Genomic DNA, 25,526 nt, shown 5'->3' with positions numbered 1-25,526 from the left:
AGATGTTCACACACCTGGGTCAATGCATCCCCAGAACAAACTGCCCCTCACCATGCCCACAAACAGTGCCTTAATGGCCCCCACCACTCTCAGCTGTGACCCATTCCTTTTCCTTAGGGAGAGGAATGCTCTCTGCTGCTCCTTGACCCTCACCTGATCCACAGTTTGGCCCTTCATGACATATTCATTTCCCACTTTCACCCGGGGGTAGCACAAAGCCTTCAGCAAATCTGCTGAGTTCAGGCCCATCAGATATGCTGCTTTATCAGCCTCTGGAAAATAAAATAGGAACTTGAAATACTTTCTTCTTATCTTGGACACACACAGAGCATTGGAACCAGCCAGAGCTCACTCTGAAACTTGCAACTTGATTGGCCTTGCCCCATCCACAAATCTTGACTAACATTCTCATTTACTTTTCTGAACAGCCTTGTAGGATTGTTCCTCATGACAGAGTGGCTACAGCAGCCCCAACAGATGTGGTGAAACCCATGAATGCGCTGCTGATGGGATAATACAGAGTTTTTCCCATCAGGCCACTTCTCCACAGTGTCCACCCAGGCAGAACAAGTGTGTGTGTGTAACCAGAAACTGGAGAACACTACAGCAATGTGCCCCAGGCACAAGGTCCTACAGCAGAGTCATCAGCAGTAAACTGGATGCAGAAGGTGCCTCTACTTGAGGTGGTAAATTGAAAATCAAACCTCTTTTTTATGTTTATAAAGGAACAACTGCATCTCTCCTGGAAGACTCCCTCCTAGTGAAAAATGACATGGAAACAGTTGGAAATAGTTCTCTCCCAGCCAGGAAGGTATTACCTTCTGTGCCATCAGGCTCTGCCTGCTCCTCACGTGGTTTCTGCTTGAACTTCATGTTCCCACTGTGCAGGATTGCTCCCATCAACTTGTAAATCCCCATTCTCTCATCGGGGCTGAAGCCCAAAGTGTCAATGGCCACCTGCACACCAGACAGATCAGCTGCTTTTAACAGCTGTGAGAGTAAAAGTGACACTGTCTCTCCTTGCCAACTGTACTCACATCTGTGGCAACAAGCTCCTCCTGGTCATCGATGCTGGCCACAGAGATCTGCCCTTGGCTGATGAAGGGATAGTCATAGGGGTTGGCTGTGACCAGGAGCATCTCTGAAAGGCAAACACAGGAGTGAGAGCCAGAGCCTGGCAGGGAATATGGAACAATGGCTCAGTAAGGTTTCATGATCTCTCCTTCCTTTTGCACCCCAAACTCTTGGTTTTCTACCAAGAGGCCAGAAAGAGTGAAACCTTTCATCTTCCTTCCCCTGGCTGAGCAGTCCTTCCAGTTCAACATGTTGTGAACTGAGCTGAGCACTCAGCACCAGCAGACACAGAACACAGGCCATCCACAGAAACAGCTTTTAAGAAAGAGGCTTTTAGTTAAGGCTCATCCTCTCATACATGATACACACAGAGAGGGAGGATGGAAGCAGGAGCTCCACCTTGGGAAATGTTCTGTGGATAGCTGGGAAGGATGGGCAGAGTGGACCGAGGATGAGTGGAGTGGCTGGGTGTGTGGCAAAAGAAACAGATGTGGGGCATGAGTAGGGAGTGCCATGGCAGTGGGAAGGGGGAGAAGGTCAGAGGGGCTGCACTGGAAACAGGAAATAACCTTTTCCCATGTGATGAAAAACTGAGATAAATGGTTTGTGGATCAAGGTACCTTCCCATCCTGCACACAGAATTGCTTACCTTTCCACTGAAGATTATTCACAGGATCTGGCCCATCCAAGTTGGAATTACCACACCACAGAGAATAGCAAGGCAGAGTACACTGGTCACCCCTGCACCTCACCTGCACACAGTTTGTGTCAGAACTTGCCCAGGGAGGATAAGTGGAGATGGAGTAAAGCCCTAGTGTGACCTGCTCTGCAGAGACACAAGTACAGCTTGGGGAACCCGGGCAGGGCCGAGGCTGCAGTGCTGAGGACATAAATCAGCACATGATCCCTGCTCTGCACAGACTGAGGTGCTGCTAAAGGGGCACCTGGGGGTGTGTGGCACATGGCATTGTGCCCTGGGAGCACTGGGCCCTCTGTCCCTGAGCTGGCACACGGAGGGAGATGTTTCCCACCCTGACTTTACTCAGTGTCACCAGGTGGTGGCTGTCCTTACCAAGCAGTTCAGGCTTCTTATTGGAGAGGATCTGGTAGAAGATATGGTAGCTTCTCTCAGCTTTCAGTTGGAAAGTGACTCTTGACTTTTCCAGCAAGTCTGTAAAATGTATGCACATTTTAGACATTTTTCAGGTTCTTTACATTCTAGCCAGGCTGTCGGCCCCTCTCAGTTACTCACAGGTCTCAATGTCACCAGAGGCCAGTTTTCCTGAGGTTCCAAAATGGATACGAATGAATTTACCCTAGCAAGCAGACAGAAGGTGGTGATCAGTGCAGCAATCTCAAGAGTGTTTTTTTAACCTCTTCAGTCGTAGTGACATCATCACCAAATCAGTCTGATTAGCTTTGATATATCAAGGTAGATAAAGGGGAACACTTTGCTGCAGCAATGTGAGCATGAAACAGCTGCTAACACATCAGAATTTCATAAAAAACCAAGAAATTGGTCAGCAAGAACATTTTTCCCAGCCAAGGGGCTCACAGTCACAGCTAACAAGAAGGCAAAGAGCATTAAAAACACAGGAGGGCAGAGGGGCAGACACAGGATGACTCACAAAGCGAGAGGAGTTGTCATTTCTCACGGTCTTGGCATTCCCAAAGGCCTCCAGCAGTGGGTTGGCACTGAGGATTTGATCCTTGAGCATACCCTGCAGGAATAATTGAATAATTATTGAAAAACACCATGAGCTATGTGGAAGGAAGAAGTGAATCTATGGCATGATTACATGTGCAGCCATGTGCACTTCAGCTCTACAGCAGCACCTCCTCAACTCCAGCGCCAAGAACCAGTGCTGGGAGTAAAAACCAAATAACTCATTTTTCTTATTTCTCCCACAGTCAGAGCTCTCAGGTCTCAGCCACAGGAACAGATTGATCCATGTTAAGAAACTGGAGCTTCTGATTCTTCCTGGGCACCAATTCTGCAGATCTTCAGGTTAAGCTACACCTTGGCAGTGTCAGTGTCAGCTCTGGTGGTTTGTATTTGCTGTGGTGCTGACTGCACATCAGCCCCTCCTCCTACTGCCTTTCAAAGAGCAGCTGAAGCTAATAAAAGGCATTTTGAGGTAAGAGTGTGTCACCAGTGCTGTCCACAGCCACAAGGGGATGACATCCTGAACTGCCCTTCCCCAAGCCCTTCCTCCTCACACCTTCACCCGGGACTCCTTCGTGGTGGCCGGGTCCCCGCTGGCGGCGATTGTCGCGTAGTACTGGATGACGCGCTTGGTGTTCACCGTCTTCCCAGCACCGGATTCTCCACTGGCAAAAGAAGGCTCAGAGTGAAGAATAATGCCCACATGTTGTTGGAGACAAAGTCCAGAGTGGCAGATGCACTTACGTGATCAGGATAGACTGGTTTTCACGATCTGTCAAAGGGAAAATACCTGCGGTCAGAGAAGCTGCAGGGAAAGCGCCGCTTCTCAGGTCCCTGTGACCTGCTGCCCATCAGGGGGAATGAAGCAAAATCTCTGCAGACAAAACTGAAAAGGTGCATAGTCTACTCTCCACCTCTCTTTCCCTCACTATACTCCACTTTTTGTCTTCTCTCCTCCTCCTTTGCTCATCCTGTGCTTGTTTTTGCTTCTGTCTTTTCCATTCTTTACCTTTAATACTATTAAATATGGGACAAGACTTTATTCAAATTAAAACCACGTGTTTTGGTGACAGCATTTCTACCAGCTCTGTTCTGGATCCACCTGCTGTTCCTTGAAGCCACATGCAGGTGCCCAGGGACTTCCCAGACAGTGTGTCCTGTCCAAGTGCAGCTGCCCTTTGCAGAGGTCCGTGGCAGGCTGCTAAGTTTGGTACTTAAACCAGAAATACAGATCATGTGCAGCACAACAGCACAGTGCTTGAAAGATAAAGTAAATATTTCAGAAGATGGGGATAACTGTCTGGAGCTGGTTTTGCATCAGGTAGGCTTGATAATAAAAACCAGATAATCTGCAGATAAAGTACATAATCTTCAATATTACACAGACCAAGCACTCTGCAAGAGATGGTAAAGGTGACTGAGACATAGCAGTATGGAATGGTGTGGTGGTTTTAAGCTTTAAGCCTGTTTTGCCCTTCTCCTAATCCATATCTGACAGCAAAAATGAGTAAGTGCACTGGTGATTTTAGCCAGCACTAAAACCCACCACAAATGGCACTTGGCAGAAACTACGGTTCTGACACACTTTTTTACTCCAAGTCTGGTCAAAATAGAAAAGCTCACCAGTCAGCATGAACTGATAGGCGTTGTCAGAGATGGAGAAGATGTGTGGAGGGGCCTCCTGGCGCTTCTTGCCTCGGTAGGCCAACACCACCTCGGGGTTGTACACCGGCAGCCACTTGTAGGGGTTGACAGTGACGCAGAAGAGACCCGAGTAGGTCTGCAGGAAAAAAACAGAGGTGTCACTGAAGTCCAGCTCCTGCAGCTGTATTTTCTCCTTTGCCAGAAGAAGGAACTTACATAGATCATCCAGGAGCTGTAGCGGTCCTTGAGGTTGTAGAGGACAGCAGGTTCATGCAGGTGGGTCAGCATGGCCACATCCTCAACTCTGTCAAACTTAGGTGGGTTCATGGCATACACATCATCAGGTTTGACAACAACTGTCTATAGTTCAGGAAGAAAGAGCAAACCCTGGTTCAGCAACTCTTGACAGTCCTTCCACAACCACAGAGAAGTAATAACATCTCTAAGGCTGCTCTAATTAATATTTTCCTTTCTGTTTAACCGTGCTGAGCAAGATATGGCTATTTCAGGACAAACACTTCAGCCAGCAAGGAACTCTACAACACTGGTACTGACAGGATGTAAATTTACTGGAATTGCTATGACCACATGATTTGTGCTGGATCAGATCTGTCAATACATCATCACTGCTTATGAACTTTAGGTCTCTGCTGCTCATGGCTGTAAGAGCCTGGGGCACATCTGCTGGCCAGCCAACCTCCCAGCCTCCAGGTTTGCCATGGCAGTGCCAGAGAGCCGGGACACGAACTGTGCAAGACTCATCAACAGCAGATCCACCCTTGGGACAGACTTGTTCCACTCCTGCCTGTGGCCATTCCCAAATAAAGAAAGGCTCTGTCTGTACCAAATAGCGCTGTTTTCTGGGCTCACACAGTGAGGGACCACCCTGTCATACAGCCAGAGCCCGCGGATGTGTTGTGGGGGCAGCAGATGTTCACAGCTGGCAGCAGCTTAACTGAGCCAGCGCTTTCTAAAAGCCTTGTAGCACCTACTGCCAAGATGTTGGTTGTCCATGGTTGTTCTTTCAACTCCTGCAGTTATTCTTACAAAAGGTATCAGGACACAAGCTGCTAAGACATTTCAGCATTTTGGAAGATTAACACCTTGGATGCTCCTCTGGGAAACTGCAGCCAGTGACACTGACAATTTCACATGCAAAGGCGACTGGCAAAGTATCTGTCTGCTCAGCTACCAGTAAAAGAAGGAATTTATGAGTGGATATAACAGTGTTAGCTGAGAAAGTGTGAAAAACTAAGACTGGCAAGGCTATGATCCAACCTGGTTTAGAGCATTGCCTGATTTTTAGAGCCCAAATCAAGAATAATTCCACAATGAATACTTTTGTCCCGCCATCCAGAGCTAAACTTTCCTGTGGAGGCTGTGCTGGTCCCAGTCAGAGGCCAGGGGAGGGCAGGGCAGATTTCCTGCCTGAGCTAGCCTGGTGCTTTCTCAGTTCATCCCCAGCAGATGCCCTGGGTCCCTAAGCAGGGCTGGGACAAGGGCCAGAAGGAATGCACTTACTCTGCCATCCTCTGTCTCAACAGTTATCTTCCCATCCTGTGCAGCCTTAATCCTTCCCCTGGTGTACTCCACCTCGGGATCAGCCACAAAGCAGTGGGTCTTGGCATCAAATGGCTGATTCTGGGCTTCTATTCTCTCCTTCTCAGATTTGCGCAGGTACGGTGCGGCCTCACCAAAAATCTCCATGCCAGCGTCTCTGCTCATGGCTCTGAAAGACAGACCCAGCTGGGCTGGTCCCATGTGGTGCTTAGGGCAGAGTGGAGCTGAACATTCACCCCCAGCTGGCTGCTCCAAGCTCACCCCTCCCAGCTCTCAGCTGTGTGTGGTGAGATCTTAGAGCTGTTTTTCCAAGCTGGAAGGTGCAAAGGCAGTGAAGAAGAGCTTCCACCCTTCATGGCCCTAAGGCAAGGAGATCCATGTCCAAAGGAGGAGGAGGAGGGCTCCCCAGGAAAGTGGTCAGATCTGAAGGATTCATGTAGTGCTTGGAAAAGGGAAGCCCTGAAGATTATTTTTCTTCTGGTTTTTAATTTATGACTTTCCCCCACTCTCTATTGACATGGAACCTGTCCTATTCCTTTGGTGAGTAGCCACAGTGGGCAGGAATGGACATGTGCAGTGGTTCATTAAAGGAGCTCCTGGAGGGGGAAAAACAGGCACCTGCCTACAGTGAGCACAGGAGAAAAGCCAGCTCATGCCAGCCTGGGCAAGCTGTTAGTTTTCATGCCTCAAATCCTCACCTCAGTCAACAGACAGCAGGAAGGACCCGGCTGACATCTCGAATCTCTGAAAGAGAAAGAGTCAAAGGTCAGATTTCAACTAAGCTGCAGCCTCTCCAAAGGCCCAACACCTCTCATTGCAAGTAACTGTGCCTTTTGAGGGCCAGAAAAGTTCACCAGAGACCACTCTTTCCCTGCCCAAGGAATGGCCCAGCAGGGAATCTACAGCAGAATTCCCACCACAGTGCGATAGCCTTGTGAGGCTCCAAGCATGGAGAGCAGGACCTGTGGCAGGAGCCCTCTGTCCCTCTGCAGGTCAGTCACAGCATGGCCATGAGCATGGACAGGACATCAGGAGCTACCAACAAGGGCTTTCTCCGTGACAGCTTTTATAGGCTCAGCTTAGTTCCCCTGTTCAGCCCCTTCCCTATATTTGGAAGGAAGGGATCGACACTCCCGCCTGCTCACCAATTCACGTTCATTTTTTGCCATATACAGTGTGTAAAGAAAGGACCTGCTCTTCTCTACCAATTTTAGTAACTCTGGGATCTATCTGTGGTTTGTTGACTTTTTTTTGGTGGAAATTTCCTTTACTGGGAACGTGCTCTCCTGCCAGCTACAACCACAGCCAGCACTTCACTCTGACCAGCATGTCAAATGATAGCACAGAAGGGACCTGCCTCACTGCTCCTGCTCACAGATTGCCTGGGCAGAGCTGCACAGTGGTGAAGGAACCCAAAACAGCTCTGTATGGGGTGGAGAGCAAGGCCATGGGAAGGAAAAAGAGGATGAGGATTCATGTAGGATCAGTTGTGGCAATTCTTGTGGCTTATCCCACTGCACGGGTCAGGGAGTACAAGATGAGAGGCCACAACTGAAATACAATGTGACAAACATGGCAAATTAGAGACTAACCAGAAAGAACAACACCCAAATCTGGCCAGGGGTGGACAGTTCATGAATGTCAAATCACAAATACACTACACAAGTTTAACTTCAAATACAACTTTGACATTCACTGCCAAAAGCAGCTGCAGAAGCCCCATTACACCATGCTAAGGATGTTCTCAGAGGTGTGACTCCAATTCCCACACGACAAGGATACTGGGAAAGTGGGCTTTAAATGGAGATCTCCCAGTCCCAAACACACTGTTTGGTACAGAGCAGCCAGGCAATGGCTGGCAGGGCAGCAGCTGGGAGTCTTCCCACACAGCTGGTGCAGGAGAGGAAGGGTCTCCTCCATCCTGAGCCATTCTGGCTGTTCTGGTCGTGTGTCAGTGTTCAGCACCCTTTGTTTGCACTGCATGGATGCTCACCCAAGGCTGCAGGACCAGCCTTCCCTGAGCAGAACAAAGCCAAGACTTGTGTGAAGCCAGAAGCCCCCTCCACCCTCCCCAAACAGCTCCTGCCACCTCCCACAGCACCACCCTGAGCTGGAGCACCCTGGGACATTTGCAGCTGCTGCTCCAGCACAGAGGATGTCACCCTGTCTCTCGGACAGTGGCTGACCCTGTTTGCCCGATGAGAGCTGAGCCTGTGGGCTTGCAGCAGAGTCACTGTCACTAGTGTTTTGAAAAACATGTTTCATGTTGCCCTTAATTTCATTTAAGGTCACTAAAAATGGACACCACAGCCACATATCTCATGAACTATGAATTCCTAGAATCCCCCTAAGCCTGGAGGATGAGGGAAAAGCTTATTTTAGCACACATCCCTTGTGATCGGCCCTTTGAACTCAGCACAGTGGATGTGCTGAGAGCAAAAGGCTGAGGCACACCAGACCAATTTGTCTTTGACACCAAATAGCCACTGTAATTCAGAAAGGATGTTTCCTGTTCCCAGGCATGCTCAAGGCAGGAGGGGCTGGACCTCACCCACACAGTCATTGGGGTTGGAAACGGTCTCCAAGATCAAGTCCACCTTTGACTGATGCCCACCTTGTTACTCAGCCCACAGCATTGAGTGCCACATCCAGGGATGGGCACTCCACCACCTCCCTGAGCAGTCTGCTCCGTTGTTTGACCACCCTTTCAGTGAAGAATTTCCTCTTGATGTCCAACCAGAGCCTCCCCTGGCCCAGCCTGAGGCTGTTCTCTCTCCTCCTGTCCCTGTTCCCTGGGAGCAGAGCCTGACCCCCATGGCTGTCCTCTCCTGCCATGAAGTTGTGCAGAGCCAGAAGTTCCCCCTGAGCCTCCTCTTCTCCAGGCTGAGCCCCTTCCCAGCTCCTTCTGGAGCTACAGACCCTTTCCCAGCTCCGTTCCCTTCTCTGGACAAGTCCAGCCCCTCGATGTCTTGGTTGTCATGAGGGGCCCAGAACTGGACAGAGCACTCAGCAGTGCCCAGCACAGGGGGCTGGTCACTCTCCTGGTCCTGCTGGCCACACCATGGCTGGTACAGACCCAGCTGTCATTTGCCTTCCTGGCCACACTGCTGGCAAATTCCCCACACCCAGCTGTGGAGTGAACAGAAAAGAACAAAGAGAAGCCTCAGGCAGTGAGAGCCACAGTCCCAGTTTTCTCTTGTTGTTCAGGTGCCCAGGTGGGAGCAGAGTGCAGGAAAACCATGAGCAATGACCCATGGCAGCTGCAGGTACATCTGTTGCTCTGTGCTGCCAACATCATTGCAGACACAGAGCTGTCCTTAGGTGAAGGTCATGAGGGTGCTGTCACCATGAGCCACATTGCCTTGCAAGGCTCTCTTATCCCATCCTGGTGCTGCCAGAGAACTTTTATTGCTGCCCTTCATTCAGAAAAGGGCACACTCATAGCTCAACATACCCCCGCAAATTAAAGGTGGATTTACTGGTTGGTGTCTATCTATTTTTGCACAAAGAACTTCGGGAGAACAAGGAGGTTTTGTAAGCTGCAGCTGAGTAAGTTCCCTGGCACGCTGAAGGAACCTGCTTTATTAAACTAGTAATACACAGCTTAAAACATGGAATGAGCTGGCTCTTGCACAGAGACAGGTGCAATCATTCCTGCCCAGGTCTCCCCAGCACATATCTTCACACTCCCAGCAACTTATACAACTGATCAGCAACTTATACAACTGATGTAGAGCTGCTGGAAGTCAGGGGCTAGACACTCCACCAGCAGCATAACTTCCCTTATAAAACATCAGTTTCCAATTGAACCAAACCAAACTTTAAAATTCTCTTCTAGGAGGCAAATAGTCAGCTTTTTGCCTTTCCTTTTAGGCCACCAAACCTAAGAACAGCCCAGTAAAACTGAGGGGCTTGTCAGGTCATGTCTAAAGGAAGGATTGTGGCCATTCCCCCTGCAGCACAGAGCAGCACATCTGCTCTACTGAGTATAGACTCACTGCCCCAGGGCTGGGGAGCTCCTGAGCAGCCACAGCACACACCATGCTGGAGCCACAGCTCCTGGAGGCTCCAGAAGATCACACTGCTTCAGCAGCAGGGGCTGGAAAGCCTTGGTTGCAACCAGCAACCTCAGTGCATTGGGACAGGCTGGTCCCAGCTCTGTTTGAGTCCTCAGCAGTCCGTGCATCGCTTGTTCTCCCTGACTGAAAACACACACTGATCTGCAGAGAGGTGGTGAAGGGCCCAACTCAATGCTCAGCCTCCAGCTCCACCCTGCAGCTCACTGAAGAACACATGAGAGCCTTCATTCATCCCAGAGCCTGGCTGTGGGCTGACAGGAGCACATCCTCAGAATGCTGGGTCAGTGCTGGGCTCATGCAAGTCTGATCAAATGAGAAAAGGCTCAGAAAATGTAGATATATCTTCAAAGACATTGGAGAAGGGGAGAAAGAGCAACAGCATCTCCATCCACACATGACCTTGACCCAAGCTGGAGATGAGGAAAACTTGCTTTCTTCCTCAGGCTGTGAACAAGGATGAAGTGGCAGCAGGAGGTTGGAGCACAGATCTCCCAAGAGTCCTTCTTAGCTGAGTTTGTCCATGATCTGGACTGAAAATGCAACACAGGGCTTTTGCAGCTGTTTAAGATCACAGTCTCTGCACCTCTTTGGGCCCTGATTCTGTCCATGCTGGTGCTGAGAAGATTCCTGAAACAGCCAAGCTTCACCCTTAGTGCGGCTTCAGTATCCCTCATTTGCTGAGCTCCTCCATGGGCTATGCAGGCAGCACATGAGGAATGTGTTGCCTTCCTTGGGCAGACAAATGGAGCCAATCTTCATTCCTCAGACATCTTGTCACTGGTTCCCAGCTTGGGATGGCAGGTGGGGTTAAGGATGTCAGCCCCTCCAGGAGAAGGGGATGCTGTTTTCCACTGCTATTTTCCAGGATAAGTAGGCCAGGGCTGGGTGTGGCACACCCAGCAGAGTTCTGGGGATTGGCCCCTGCCAGGACTGTGCTCTGTCCTCCCCTGTGCATGGGGTACCCAGGGGTCCCTGCTGGCCTTGGGGAGCACAGGTTCACCTTGCACAGCACCGGGCTCCAACAAATCTGGTTCCCACATGAAACCTGTCACCTGGTAAGGTTTCCAGAGAGGAGACCTGCTTGGGCAGCCTGACCCTGCTCAACCCCACCCCAGCACCAAGCAGAGCCCCAAGAGAGGGGACCTGTCACAAACCTTCCCTGACAGAGCTGAGCTCCCTCCTTGTGGGCTGGGCACTGCACTTGGGAATACAGGGAATTTGGGTACAATGAATACAGAAGCAGTTTGCTTCATTTCTTATGCTGGACCGGAAAAATACTGAATATCTGCTGACAGTGTCTCGAAACATGCCCAGTACATTCCCTTCCCCTCCTTGACCAGCTCTGCCTCCTCACAGTGAGCACTTAGCACAACCCTTGGGCCTCCTAAACACGCAGGGAACACATCTGTGCTCCCTGCTGCCACTGAACAGGGCAGGGAAGTCATAACAGTTGCCTAAACAACATTTTTTGGTTTTTAAAAAGAAACAAAACTGCAAATAAAGAAAAAAATGCCAAAAAACAAATCCCCACAACCAACCACAACAACAAAAAATAAAACCCCTCACTTCCAAAGTGCCAGGGGGAAAATGATGGGCATGGTCAAATTAGGAGGGTGAAAAAAGCAGGACATCAGTTTCTCCCTCTGCCATGAGCCAAGGGACATGTCACTCCATCTGAAATCTTCCTGGGCCTTTGCCACACTCCCTCCAGCCTGCCATAAGCTTCCTGGGTCAGCTGGTTCTGCCTTTCAGGGCACACAACAACAAGGTGAAGGACACGACACTGCTGCCAAAACATTTGGGAGAAGACAGGAATCCTGTATTTGTCTCTGTAGTATGAGTCAGCTGCAAATGAGCTTTAGAGAAATCAGTGTAACAGGTGACTCTTCCCAGGCTGCAGCTTATGTGCTGATTTTGCAAAGCTGCAGGACAGAGGTCTGCCTTGTCCAAATTCTGCTTTAACTTGGCTCAGCTCTAACACCAATTCTTTCTTCTAAGCAGGTGCTTCTAACTGATTTTATTTTTACTTATCAATACTTCATACAATGATTTTCCAGACTGTCCTTGGTGTAGAAAAGGTATTTGGCCCTAACACAGTGCTGCAATATTTAAAATACAGGCCTGATGTGACAGCAGAGACCTTGAGAAGGGCAGACAAAGGCTGCTGTGCAGAGCACAGCCACAGTACGGTAAGGGATGGGGCAGAGGTGAACCCTGAGGACGCCACAAACACAAACAAATCACAAAGGATCAAATAAATACAGACCTGAAGGTGAAACCCATGGAATAGAGCAAGTATCCAGTATCTGTAAAAATGCATGAGAGATGTCACTGCTCTGAAATAGGTGAAGTTCACTGTTCTTCATAATTTTGGAGAGACAGAAATTTTCCACAGGCATTGCACCTTCCCTTGGATGGGAACATTCTCTTCCAATCCCCACACTCAGAACACCAGTGCTACCTGCAGGAGCACTTGTGTTCAGTCTAGCACTCTCTGGAACTTGCACCAATGGCTCTGGTTTGTCTCCTGTGGCCCATTCTCTCAGGTTCCCTTTAAAAATGCACATTCAGCTTCCAATATGCATGACTAGAAATAAATACTGCTTTCTAGAAAAGAAGGAAAGCAGAGCAAGAATATGAAGTTTCACCACTATACAAAGTTCTGATAATATTCCAGTCAAACCTAAGGAAATAAAAATATATAATGCTTATATAAATCAATCTTTATTTTCAAATGCTGCACTGCATAAAATGTATCTGATTGCCAGCCCTGTGCTTGGACACAGTCCTCCTCCACCCTCCCCACTTCCCCGCTCAGCACAAGCAAAGCAACTACACACACCATCATTTGCACCAGAAGAAAAACCTATTTGCAACCAAATTCTCTTTTCCTTATAAGTGAACAGTGTTCACTTGGAAAAATCACCAGAAAAATACATTTCATTTCTGCATTCAGATGAAATTATCAAGCTCACTACAGGGCTGGTCCCATGCATGGAAGCTGCTGTTGCTTTCACTGCTCTTCACCTTCTTAACCTGGGTAAAGAAGCACTCTTAAGGTTCCCCTGCTTCTAATAGTGCAACTGCCTCTCCCAGAAGGCAAAACAATGCAGAGAAACCAGAGGGCAGAGCTTCTCTGAGAACACCATGGCCCCATGGCTTTGCATCAAGTAATTCTCCTGCAATGACTGTTGTCTTTGCTGATGTCTTGCTAGAACAGCAATTTCTTTTACCAGCAACACAGTGGTATGCTCTTCCCAAGTGAAAAGTGCTTTCCACCCTTTGCTCCCAACAATGTTTCAGAGAAGTCCCAAATTTCATTCTGTACCCAAGATCTTGTTGGAAATTATATCCATGGGGAAGGCTCCATAGAGATTTTTGGTAATGGGAATTTGCAGAAACATGAATGCCTTTCTTATCTGGAAGAAAGGAGACCTGCTTGGCAGGATATTACACTTGTGTGCTTCTGCTTGAACTCCAATGTCCAATCACAGCCAAACCCACAGGTGACATTCACAGCAATCTTTGAAGACCTTCTGGTTTAGGATCTATATTTTCTCATGTGTGCAGCAATAGAAGCTGAAATCTCAGCGCTCCTCTTATTCTGGCCGTAGTAGTCCACAAAGTCACCATCAGGGCCGAGGAGGTACATAATTATTGTGTGATCCACCTGCAAGAGAGCACAGCGTGCCCTGCTGAGACCACAAAATCACAGAACACCAGCTCAGAAGGGAAATGCAGGATCGGGAGTGGCAGTGGGATACAGGGAAGTGCAGGATACAGGGACATGCGGGATCAGGACCAGCAATGGGACACAGGGAAATGCGGGACACAGGGACATGTGGGACACAGGGACATGCGGGATCGGGACCAGCAGTGGGACACAGGGACATGTGGGACACATGGACATGCGGGATCGGGACTAGCAGTGGGATAGAGGGACAGGCGGGACAGGGGCGGCCCCTGCCGGTGCACTGAAGCAGCCTCACCCATGCACATCCCGGATGTTCCCATTGGATTTGTATCAAAATTAACTCCACTGCAAATTTATTTAAATGATGCTGCAAGTGCTGTCTGCACCTAACCGTGACATCTTTCTCAGCAAAGACACAGAGTTCTGGAGCTGGAAGCCATGACTGCTCAGGACTGGAATACAGCCATGCTCTGAATTCAGCTGCATTAGAAATGAGAAATCACAGCCACTTTGGAGCACATAGAAAAAGAGCCAGTCAAGTATGCTACAGATCAGAAAGAAATTCGACTGCTTCCAGGCTTGCTAGCTCCTGTGCTACTGTCTGCATTTCTGGGATTGTTTAGAACACACTTTGGTAAGGTTCTGAGCTCACAGGAGGGCATTGTGGTTCTGACAGCTTAACATACCACTGCACATGGGGCTTCAGTAACGATCCAGTAGCTGATTTCAAAATGTACACGCTGCTCTTATCCAGTCTTTTGGGAAGCAAAGGTTCCTTTTACTCACTATATAATCATTGTCCTCATCCTTGGGCCCTTCGCTGTAGTACACACGGTATGCTTTAGCCACTTGGTCGATCTGTGCCTTGCTACCAGTCAACCCAACCAGCTTCGGAGAAAATTCTAGATAGAAATAAGACATTTACACATTTTAGTGAAAAGAACCCCTTCAAGAGGCTCCTTTTCAGTGCTCTGTACTACATGCTATGAGACACGGAGGAAGAAAGCAGGAATACCTTTAACATATCTGGCAATGGCTTCTTGGTTGTCCCTCTCAGGATCAATGGTGATGAAGAGTGGGGTCAGATTAGGCAAAGATGGAATTCGATCTGTGACAGTAACAATTATTATTTATTTTAGAAAACCAGGTATCACCTCTCATCTTCCTTCAAACAAGTTCATAGCCATGTAACATCAATCCAAGCCCACCTCAAGTGACTAAAAAAAGACCATTTTGTGCAACTTTATTTATGTAATTTGTGAAGGAAGCAAATGCCATGAGATGTAATGCTCTGTGTCTGTGCTGGCAGCTTCCAGCCCCCCAGCCAGAGGCCCTGCCCTGCTCAGTAGCGATGACAGACTGGATCTGCTGCAGAAGAGGCATGTGTTGGAACACTGGCTGACAAGGAAAGCATGCCGGGATGGTGGAGCAGAAGGAAACGTTAAGACACAATCCAGGCTCTTTCCTTCCTGTTCCATCAAAAGCCTTCACGTTGGTCTGATTTCTCCCATGCTGGGTTACTATTACCCCTGCTCAGTAACTCTTCAGGGCCTGCAGGCTAAGAAAACACAGCTAACACAGAGCCTTCCTCCTCCCTCCACTCCATAGCACAGCCTTGCTGCTTCAGGAGAGAATCTCATAGAGATGGACAAAATAGAGGGAAAAAATTCCTAACATACCTCACAGTCACTTCTTGGCAAAAATACAATGCAACATATTTCCTGTAACCTGCCACCATCTTTTTATTCCCAAGTCCCCTGCTGTGGAAAGATCAGTGCTTTTATGCCAGACCCTAGGGATTGATCTAAGTATCCCTTAGCAATTAATTCAATTACTGAATAATAGCCAACAGCATTTTTAAAAAAATATATTACCAGTTGCCACCATTTGTGGTATTTATCAGAATAAAACTGACCCTCCCAAAATCCCTGTTTATGGACCCCTACATCAACTGAGTTCCCATACCAATTTCGTCTACCACTGCAATCATTTTCTCCAGTTCATCAGGACAGATGTCAGGACAGTGAGTGAAGCCAAAGTAGATCAGCACCCACTGGCCAATGTAGTCCTTGCTGGTCCTGGGCTGTCCCTCGTGGCTGATGAGTGAGAAGGGTCCTCCCAGCAGCGGCTTCCCAATGCCTCGGTTTCGTTCCTTCTCCAGCTCTACAAAACACAAGTGGGAATCAAACACACCCATGCCACGATGCTTCCCAGGCAAGCCTTGGGAGCAGCTGAGTCACACACTGCTCAGGGTCCTGTCAAGATCCACCAACACCCTTCATGCAGGAACCCAATGTACACATGCCTTCCAGAAAGCGTTCCTTTTGGACAAAATCAAATATATCACTAAATTCCTTTGAAACATTATATTATCTTTCACTGTTACCTAACAGCACTTTTGTAGGGAAAAATAAAGACAGATATCTTGCCTGCTGTGAAACAGCAAAACCGGCATCTGTTGAAAACTGAACATACCCTAAAAGCTACAATACCTCTGTTTTCAACAGTAAATCCACGAAAAGGAAATGTGTGGGCAGTTCCTGCAGGAGAGGGCAAAGCTCAGGGGCTGCACGGCAGGAACCCAACGAGCCCACAGCACCCAGCTCGGTGTCTGGGCTGCCCAGGCTGGCACAGAGTGCGGCCAAACACAACTACTCTGACCTGGGAACTTTAAAACGCTGAACCTTGAATCGCTTTTCATTTTTGAACATTTTCTGCGGCACTTCCGTAAACACAGGGACGAAGTGGCCCTGTGGCAAAGACGCGACACGGTGACGATGCCCAAGCAGGTGAAATAAATCTGAATGCCAAGCGCACATCATCTGAACACGAAAAACGCTTCGTCTGAACACGAAACGCGACACCCCCGCACTCACCTTCCTCCTTGTGCCGCTTCATCACCTTCATGCCGGCCAGCAGCCCCCCGCCCAGCACCACGGTGGCCGCCAGTGACCGCCACGACACGAGCTGCGGGCGACAAGGGATGTGGTGAGTGCCGAGGGCACGGCAGCGGCCCGGCCCGCCGCCCCCTCCGCCCCTCACTCACCCGCCTCTGGGAGCCCGCCCGCGGCCCGCGGCCCGGCGGCAGCTGCGACAGCGGGCGGCTCCGGGGAGCGGGCAGCACCGCCCGGCCCCGCACGGCCGGAGCCGGCAGCGGCCACAGCCGCGCTCGGGCCCGCACGGCGCCCGCCCCGAGCCGCCATAGCCCCGCCGCCCCCGCCATGTTCCCGCCGGCCGCGCCGCCCCTTCCGGCCCGCCCGAGGCCGCCATGCAGGCGGCGCCGCGCGTCGCCTTCGGGGTCGTCGCCGACATCCAGTTCGCAGACGCGGAGGACGGGCACGACTTCGGCGGCTGCCGGCGGCGCTATTACCGGCACAGCCTGCGCTTGCTGCGGGAGGCGGTGCGGGCGTGGGCCGGAGAGAGCCCGCCGATAGACTTCGTGCTGCAGCTGGGCGATAGCATCGACGGGCAGAACGCCCGGCGCGGCGAGTCCGAGAGCGCCTTGCAGCAGGTGCTGGAGGTCCTGGGGCAGCTCTCGGTGCCGGTGCACCACGCGTGGGGCAACCACGAGCTCTACAACTTCAGCCGGGCCCGGCTGGTGCACACCGGGCTGTACAGCCGCCCCGCGGGGGGCTCGGACGGGCCCCCGGACAGCGAGTGCCACGCTTATCACTGCAGCCCGGCCCCGCGGCTCCGCCTCGTCGTGCTCGATGCCTACGACGTGAGCACCCTGGGCACGGACCCCGGCAGCCTCCGCTACCAGGAGTCCCTGCGGCTGCTGCGGGAGAAGAACCCCAACGATGACCTCAACAGCCCCACAGGTACCTCCGGCCGGGCGCGGGCGGCCGATCCTTCGCTGTCCGGAGCTGCCGGAGCTGACGGCAGGATGCCGGGGCTGAAGCGTGTGCCCCATTGCTGCCCGCCCCCCTGCCGTCAGTGCGGCTCCAGGCACTGGAGATGCTCCCCGGTAGCCTGGGGCTGTGCTGTGCTCTGCCCCGCAGTATCGGAACACCGAGCAGCTGCTGGGGAAGCGGCTGGTGCAGAGCACCGAGCTGTGCCCACCCTATCCCGTGCCGGGGGACAGCCAGCAGTGAAAACCCTGCTTGTGTAGTGTGACCAAAACTCCCGAAAGCTAACAAATAATCTTCTTCTTTGTACAAGGGGGCTGGAGTTTTGATCTTTTTTAGCATGAGATGCAAAATAAAAACCCCAAAGGTTCTGAGAGTAAACCAACCATCAGCAGATTTACATAAAGCAAATATAGGAGCCATGGGAGGTGTATGCATTTGTGCCTAATCTTCTTCTTCATTGCAGGGCTCAAAGAACCTCATTTTGTAGCATTTAATGGAGGATTTAGCCAAGCCCAGCTGGACTGGTTCAATGAAGTCCTCAAGTTCTCTGATGAAAACCAAGAAAAAGTTATAGTTGCAGGTAGGTGGATATGGAGGGGGATATATAGGCAGTCAGAATGGTTTGGGTTGGAAGGGCCCTTAAAACTAATCAAGATCCAACCCCTGTATTTGATGGGGGGGTGTATACTCCCATGGAAATATGTGGGGAAAAAAAAATAAAATTAGCTACCCTGTGTGTGTTAGCTGCAGAAAACATGTAGTTGGTGAGGTGAGGTACAGATGGAACCCTTGAAAGAACAGAGAACAGCAACCATGCCTCACTCTGGGGGTCAGCTATATACTCAGTTGGATGGCTGAACCTCCCAGCAATGAGGCAGATTTGCTACAGTTTAACTCCATCTTTCTTTCGGGACCACAGCTCACCTGCCCATTCATCCCTCCGCTTCCAACGGGGTTTGCCTGGCCTGGAATTACGAGGCTGCCCTGGCAGTCATCCACTCGCACGGGTGCGTGGTCTGTGTCCTCGCAGGGCACCTGCACGATGGTGCCTACTGCCTGGACACTCACGGAGTGCATCACCTCACCCTGGAGGGGCTGATCGAGACGCCGCCGGAAAGTAACGCTTTTGGAACTATGTACGTCTATGAAGATAAAATGGTACTGAAGGGAGGCGGCAGAATTCCTGACAGAGTTATGCATTTCTGAAATACCAGGCAAATACAGGTTGTTCTTCTTGAGGAAGGAGTTGGATAAAAATGTAGGAGATTCAGCTGTTTGCTTTTAGAAAGCTGTGCATGGCTGATCCTTATTGTTTTGGCTCAGGCGTTTTTCTCTTGGATACAGGATTTTAGAAATTATGTTTCTTTAAGAAAGCACCTGATTTCTTTTTGGAGAACAAAGAAGGTCAGTAATTTAAATAAATATACTTGAATGCAGAACGTTGATTTCAAACACCCAATCCAGACCAGATTTCTGCTGTGAAAAGATGCAAACCATGTAGTGGATAGTGTTCAAAAAACCACTGCTGTTCTCTCTGTGAGCATTAAAGCATGCAGAGTTGTACCTGCCCAGCCTCATCTCTATTTGTTTATTTTCTGTGAACATTACAGTAAGATCTCATGTCTGGCAGAATATATCCAGCCTGTAGCCTAACCGAGTCTTCCAACATTACTTTAGAAGACTAAAGTGATGCTCAGAAAAAGCTGAGCCCGAGAGGAGAATGGAGACCCTCTGTGCTGCACCACAGAATGCTGCAGATGCTCAGGCTGTGCCGTGTGTGCACAGCTGGGATCACCTGCAGCAGTGCTGAGAGTGAGCTCTGACACCCATGTAAATAAAGGTGTTGTGTGTTACACCTGGAGCTGTCCTGATTCTGTCCCAGCCAGCTCCTGAGTCCAGTGTATCCACCTGTGATGGATACACTGGACTCAGGATGAGTCCAGGATGAACTGTGGGACATGCTTGCTGCTGCAGGGCTACTGCATGGGTCCTGCTTTCCAAGAAAAATTAGGTGAGCAGCAGAGTTGTGACAGCACCCACATCTGTGTGTGACAGACTTGAATATGCATCTCCCATAAAAGATACGGAGGCTTTCATTGAGTTTTCTTTAAAAAAATAGTGTTTATTACTCAGTAAAGCCAGTGACTTTCAGTTAAAGATAATAGCAAAAAATATTTTTTTCAGATACATTCCACATACGATTTTAGCATAGGACAGAAATACAGACTGCTCAATTTTCCAGTAAGTCTGAAATGGATTATACAGGCACATTTTTGAAAGTTCTGTGGCTGTAAAGAGTCATTTATTAAAACAGTATTTGCTTTATTTGTCCCTTATATTACAAAATAGTAGATTTCCCAAATGATGAGGTGATTGGAGAGGGATCCAGGGATGCAATGATATCTTGAATATACCATCAGAACAGACATTAGATCAATGGTGCTTGGAAAATGTAAGAAGCAGCAAGGTGAACAGTTTCCATAGAAAAATTTTCCATTCAGATTTGACAGTGTTCTTCAACATTTTACCAAATCTCAGCTGGCACTGCTGGAAGCAGTGAGGTATTTTTGGGTCCTGTCAAACTAACACTCACCTTTCGTTAAGCACCAAAACCAAAGGCAGTAAGGTCAGCACAGTTACTGTAGACTTCCTCCCACCCAATTACATCACTGTTTTGCAGTGTGTTGGCCAAGACTCTCGCATGTCTTTGTTCACATAAATGTACAACCACGAAACAAAGGGGAAGATGGCAACAACAACTGCAGCAAGCAAGCGAACTCCTCCCAGGGGACTCCTACAACAGAACAAATCCAACAGAGCTACTCCAAATCACTGAATCTTTAAGGCTGAAAAAGATCTTCATCATCATCAAGTCCAACCTTGGACTGCATACCACCATACCCACTAAACCCTATGGTGCAGTGCCACATCCAGTCGTTTCTTCTGAACACTTCCAGGAATGCTGACTCCATCACCAATGCTTGACCACTCTTTCAGTGAAGGAATTTTCCCTAGGATCTAATCTCAACCTCCCCTGGCACAGCTTGAGGCTGTCTCCTCTGGTCCCGTCCCTTGTTCTCTGGAAGCAGAGCCTGACCACCACCTGGCTGCACCCTCCTGTCAGGGAGCTGTAAGTGTGAAAAGGTCCCCCCAAGCCTCCTTTTATCCAAACTGAACCACTCCACCTCCTGTGGTGACACCTGGTGCTGCAAACCCTTCCCCAACTCTGTTCCCTTCCATGGACACACTCCAGTCCCTCAAAGTCCTTTTTGAAGTGAGGTGCCCAAACCTGACGCCAGGACTGGAGATGCCTCAGCAGTGCCAGCATAGGGGACAGGCACTGTCCTCGTCCTGCTGACCACACCATGGCTGGGACAGGCCAGGATGTCCTTGGCCTTCTTGGCCTCTGCTACAGCTACCACATAACACATCTGCTTGCAGCTGGAAAGACAGCAGAGAGCCTTTGGCCACTTTAATGGGGTTCCCACAGATGCATCACCAGTCTTCTACTGGAGAGGCACAAAGAATTTCCTGACAACTCAGGCTATACAAACTAGTTGGAATTTAAAAAAAAAGCACTTAAGCAAAGGGAAAATGCCCCTATTATGGCAAGGGGCCAGAAAAGTGCTTCATGTAGCCTTACGTTCCCCCTGCCCCAACTTTTATCTGTGCAAGATCCTGCAGGCTGTAGCACCAGCTGCTACTGCTTGGGCATCTGGAAGGTTCAGAGGGTGACATGAAACAGGGAAAAAAGCTGCCAAAATCAACTGTGTGTTTCCAAGGAGCTAGTCACTAATTGTGAACATAGGAATGAATTATAAATAGAAAATAAAACTTACTTTGCTGAACTGCGACAAAGACTCATCCATATTGTAATAATCACCAGACCAAACAACTCTCTAAAAAGCCAAACAAAAAATAAAATCAGAAAATAATACAAACAGAGGTATACATTCTGACAATACAAATTTTGCCTCCAAAACAGTAGTGGCTGCTCCTTTGGAGACGTTCACTGTATTTTAGTAAGATTATAATTATAAAGGTATTTTCAAAGAGTAACTTCGCTTCACACCACAAATTGACATGACAGCTAAACAGCTGCAGGAATTCCTGCCTCCACATTTTTTTCTACTGCTGGACTTGTATTCCATAGCAGATTTCTCTAATTAACATAGGCAAAGCAAGCACATTTCTCTCACTGAAACAGAGCAATGCAACATCCCAGTTCTCCAGACTGTGATTAGGCACAGAAGTAGCTGCCAGGGCTTCACCTCAGTATTTTGTAAGTACCTGTTTTCAGGCAACTCCTGAATGTTCAGGTGAGAAATTCTTCCTCGTCCTCAATCCCTTGGAGGACTCAGCAGCCCATGCCAGATGAGCATGCATTTGGTATCGCCTCAAGAGTTCTTAAAACATCAATTCCTTCTCCTGAAGCTCCAGGGAAAGAGCACAAAGCTGTTTCACTGTGCTTATGCCTTGGTCTCTGAAAGCCAGACAAGTAGATCTAACTGCCACAATCGGGGAAGCAATGAATGGTCACCTCCCTGCGTCCAAGGAGTCACTGGTTTGGAGCATTATGGTCCCTCCTCTTTGGTCTGATTCCTCTGGACCTACAGCGATCACTGCAACAGCCCAGGAAATAAAGTTTTGGATGGTGACACCTGGAGAAGATGGCCTAGTGAGCTGGATTTGGACAGGTGCAAATAAACCCCACTGCTCACCTGCCTTCCTCTTCGTGAAAAATGTTTCCTTGAGCGTAAGCAAACAAAGAGCAAGCCAAGGCAATGGTCCCAACAACACAGCCAGCAGAATGAAGGTTACAGAGGCTCCTCCAAACACCATTGTCTGGGGAAAAAACCAGACTGTCAGCCACTATCATGAAGCGTGAAATAAACCCATCTGGATCTTCCACAGACTTTAATGGCAAATACTTCTTGGTGAATTTACATAAACCTGCAGTTTTACAAAAGTTGTGTTATTATAATCTTTATTTTCACAGATCTTGGCACAAGGAAAACCCTAACTGTGAGTTTAACATGCAGATTCTCTTGACCAGCCAAATGACATTATGACACCTATCACACAATAAACCTCCCCTGAAATACTCAAAACCAAAAGCAACCAACCCTCCTGAGTTCTGAACTTAGGAATGCTGCCACTTTATATGTTTAAGGTGTCCAGAATGCCAAGAGACTGCAATGGTGTAATTTGTGACAATACCGTGCACTCCTGAAGGTTTTAAGTGCGATTTTAGTTTATTCAGGACAAGCATTCATCCAGAACAGTCACTTTCTGTATATAAAATGGCCTTATTTTAAATTATTTCTACTGAATTTAAATTTTAAAAAATCTTAACTATGTTCTGAAGACCTGAAACAAATCTGACCTGAATGATCCTCTGAACTGCTGCTAGCTCCCACAACACAGATCCTGGAAACACAGCCTTTGAATGTTTCTATTGCTGCTCATTGCTCTGTAATACCTGGCACTGAACGGGACCTTTAGCCCTTTCATGGAACTGTGCAAAGCTCAGATGCTCTTGCATGAGGTTGATAAACAAAAACACAGATTTACAACAACGAAACAAAGTCAATTAAAGTGCTAAGGTCAACACAGAGCCAGGTTCAGAGCATGCTCCCAGGCTTCTGCTCCGAAAGGCTTTGAGCTGGAATTGGGGTGCAAAGGCAAACCCATCCCAGCAGCTGGGCTTTCTTTCCTCTCCTCACCTGCAGCATGTCCAGCCACCAACACTAAAACCAGCTTCTGTAGAAATAGGTCTTGCAGCTTTTTGCCCTCAGAAGGTAGTAGGATGTGTTTCCACACAGGCTGACTTTAATCAGTGGTTCAATTTAAAAAAATAAAAAGCAAAACAGCCTTTTGAGGGTAAAATTTGAGCAGAGACTGTTTTGCACACCAATATCATACCTGTTATTGAAGGGTTGATGCTGACAAGCAGTGTCAGGGCAGCTGGCACTAAGTAGACAACCTGTTAATGACATGTAAATCTACTCGGTAGCAAAACTTAGCAAGGTGAGGAAGCAGAAGCGCCCAGCCACAGCAGCACTTCTCCCCTTCTCAGCGGTTTGTCAGAGGCACAGAGCAGATACCAGTCCCTCGCCTTCCCGCATGCCCTGGCACTGCTTGTGCTCATCTTCACCATGACCACCCAAAATCCCGGCCCATCAGCCCACAGCCAGCCCTTGTTCCTCTGCTCCTGGGAACACTGGCTGCCTGACCAAGCACTGCAGAGCCCTTCCCTGAATCCTGACGGGACAGGGTCCTGCCCGGGCCTGGGCTCCCCAAACCCTCCACCCGCGCTGAGCCGTTTCGCCCCGCTTTGGTGCCGCTGTCAGAGGGGCTCGGGCAGCCCAGGGCACGCAGGGACAGCCCGTGGCGAGCCAGCAGCTCCTCTGCACACACAGCCTGTGCCGCTCTGCCCGCAGCTGCCAGCCCAGGCCCGGGGCCCGGGGCCCGAGGCAGGGCGGGCGCAGGAGCGCGGCTCGGCCCCAGTTCCCCCGGAGGCCCCGCTGAGAGGCAGAAAGCGGCTCTCGCTGGAGACTCAAGGCAAGCACAGGGCCACGGGCACAGCGGGAGCAGCTCGGGGTGCTCTGCACAGGCCAGCGATGCTCTGCAGGGCCAGATCTGCGGTGAAACAAGGCAGATCCTGGACGTGCGGTTGGATTCCAGCCGTCGCTGCACTACAGACATCGTTTTCCCGGCCCGGACGTTTCCTCCGGCGGCCCCGGATCGGCCGGGCGTAAGCGGAGAGAGGCTGGGGCCGCCGGGACCTCCGGGGCAGGAGGTGCGGGAAGGGAAGGGAAGGGAAGGGAAGGGAAGGGAAGGGAAGGGAAGGGAAGGGAAGGGAAGGGAAGGGAAGGGAAGGGAAGGGAAGGGAAGGGAAGGGAAGGGAAGGGAAGGGAAGGGAAGGGAAGGGAAGGGAAGGGAAGGGAAGGGAAGGGAAGGGAAGGGAAGGGAAGGGAAGGGAAGGGAAGGGAAGGGAAGGGAAGGGAAGGGAAGGGAAGGGAAGGGAAGGGAAGGGAAGGGAAGGGAAGGGAAGGGAAGGGAAGGGAAGGGAAGGGAAGGGAAGGGAAGGGAAGGGAAGGGAAGGGAAGGGAAGGGAAGGGAAGGGAAGGGAAGGGAAGGGAAGGGAAGGGAAGGGAAGGGAAGGGAAGGGAAGGGAAGGGAAGGGCGGCCCGTACTCACCGTCCACAGCCCAGCGTCGGGGTCGTTCACCTGCAGCGGGAGGCGCGCCCTGAGACCCCGCAGCCGCCGGCCTGGCCGGGGCCGCGCCCCGCGGGAGGGGAGCGGAGGGGACGGGAGGGGAGCCCCGGCCTCACCTGCACGGCGGCCGCCAGCCCGAAAAAGGCGGCCATGAGGAGATTGCAGAGCCGCCACAGCCGCGCCGCCATGGCCGGGCCGGCCGGAGGGAGGGACAGCGGGGCGGGACGCGGGCGGGGCCCGGCGCCGCTCCTATCCCCGTCCCCATCCCCGTCCCCATCCCCGTTCCCTTCCCCATCCCCATCCCCTTCCCCATCCCCATCCCCTTCCCCATCCCCGTCCCCTTCCCCATCCCCTTCCCCATCCCGGCGCCGATCCCGATCGCGGGGCAGCCCCGGACGGGACGGGTAGCACGGCGATACTGCGAGAGAGGTGAGGGCCTGGCACAGGTTACCCAGAGCAGCTGTGGCTGCCCCATCCCTGGAAGTGTCCAAGGTTGGACGGGGCTTGGAGCAGCCTCGGGTGGTGAAAGGTGTCCCTGCACATGGCGTGGGGCTAAATGAGATGAGTTTTAAGGCTGCTTCCAACCCAAACCATTCTGTGATTTTTGTAATGGTTCAGAGTTAGTTTTAAGAGACTCAGTCATTTTGTGTAGTCTAGAGAGCCTCAAAGGATACTGCTCATTGTGCCATCATTCACTGATCATTTATGATGGGAAGTGATAATAAGTGATGGATTGG

General features: G+C 50.2%; 4 protein-coding genes across 6 annotated transcripts in view; 1 reads left to right on the top strand and 3 right to left on the bottom strand.

Annotated features, from left to right (window-relative positions):
* LOC111937213 (myosin-2-like) overlaps positions 1–12,380 on the bottom strand; it is a 29,102-nt gene extending 16,722 nt beyond the window's left edge. The window contains exons 1-13 of the mRNA XM_023938473.2: positions 12,290–12,380; positions 6,643–6,688; positions 5,906–6,113; positions 4,601–4,744; positions 4,364–4,520; positions 3,485–3,512; positions 3,297–3,405; positions 2,703–2,795; positions 2,327–2,390; positions 2,147–2,245; positions 1,038–1,141; positions 819–957; positions 154–272 (exon numbers count right to left, since the gene is read on the bottom strand). Of these exons, the coding sequence (XP_023794241.2) occupies positions 154–272; positions 819–957; positions 1,038–1,141; positions 2,147–2,245; positions 2,327–2,390; positions 2,703–2,795; positions 3,297–3,405; positions 3,485–3,512; positions 4,364–4,520; positions 4,601–4,744; positions 5,906–6,109 (1,260 nt within the window). The 5' untranslated portion in view covers positions 6,110–6,113; positions 6,643–6,688; positions 12,290–12,380. The remainder of the gene's footprint in view (positions 1–153; positions 273–818; positions 958–1,037; positions 1,142–2,146; positions 2,246–2,326; positions 2,391–2,702; positions 2,796–3,296; positions 3,406–3,484; positions 3,513–4,363; positions 4,521–4,600; positions 4,745–5,905; positions 6,114–6,642; positions 6,689–12,289) is intronic.
* A 345-nt stretch (positions 12,381–12,725) lies between these two features.
* SCO1 (synthesis of cytochrome C oxidase 1) lies at positions 12,726–17,065 on the bottom strand. 2 transcript variants are annotated; one of them, XM_086857385.1, is made up of 7 exons: positions 16,924–17,065; positions 16,764–16,885; positions 16,594–16,684; positions 15,683–15,880; positions 14,733–14,825; positions 14,504–14,619; positions 12,726–13,693 (listed from the first exon to the last, which is right to left on the bottom strand). In XM_086857385.1, exons 1-7 carry the CDS (start codon positions 17,027–17,029, stop codon positions 13,565–13,567), a joined length of 855 nt encoding a protein of 284 aa, XP_086713511.1. In that variant the 5' UTR covers positions 17,030–17,065; the 3' UTR covers positions 12,726–13,564. The 2 variants fall into 2 exon arrangements, with proteins under 2 accessions (XP_086713511.1, XP_086713510.1); XM_086857384.1 differs by having other exon boundaries at positions 16,764–16,955.
* Positions 16,964–19,136, top strand: ADPRM (ADP-ribose/CDP-alcohol diphosphatase, manganese dependent). The gene is made up of 3 exons (XM_023938945.2): positions 16,964–17,538; positions 18,032–18,148; positions 18,488–19,136. Exons 1-3 carry the CDS (start codon positions 16,986–16,988, stop codon positions 18,772–18,774), a joined length of 957 nt encoding a protein of 318 aa, XP_023794713.2. The 5' UTR covers positions 16,964–16,985; the 3' UTR covers positions 18,775–19,136.
* Positions 19,137–19,669: 533 nt separating this feature from the next.
* Positions 19,670–25,007, bottom strand: TMEM220 (transmembrane protein 220). Of its 2 annotated transcripts, XM_086857387.1 has the most exons (6): positions 24,906–25,007; positions 24,772–24,801; positions 23,494–23,554; positions 22,290–22,413; positions 21,408–21,467; positions 19,670–20,362 (listed from the first exon to the last, which is right to left on the bottom strand). In XM_086857387.1, the coding sequence occupies exons 1-6, from the start codon at positions 24,975–24,977 to the stop codon at positions 20,230–20,232; spliced, it is 480 nt and encodes a 159-aa protein (XP_086713513.1). In that variant the 5' UTR covers positions 24,978–25,007; the 3' UTR covers positions 19,670–20,229. The 2 variants fall into 2 exon arrangements, with proteins under 2 accessions (XP_086713513.1, XP_086713512.1); XM_086857386.1 differs by lacking the exons at positions 19,670–20,362; positions 21,408–21,467; positions 22,290–22,413; positions 23,494–23,554 and adding an exon at positions 23,630–24,210 and having other exon boundaries at positions 24,906–24,992.
* Positions 25,008–25,526: the final 519 nt, after the last annotated feature.

This window comes from Cyanistes caeruleus, chromosome 19 (assembly GCF_971803275.1).
Source record: "Cyanistes caeruleus chromosome 19, bCyaCae1.hap1.1, whole genome shotgun sequence".
Taxonomy (NCBI): domain Eukaryota; kingdom Metazoa; phylum Chordata; class Aves; order Passeriformes; family Paridae; genus Cyanistes; species Cyanistes caeruleus.
The sequence above is the reverse complement of the archived record's forward strand: the minus strand, read 5'-3'. Positions and strand labels throughout refer to the sequence as shown.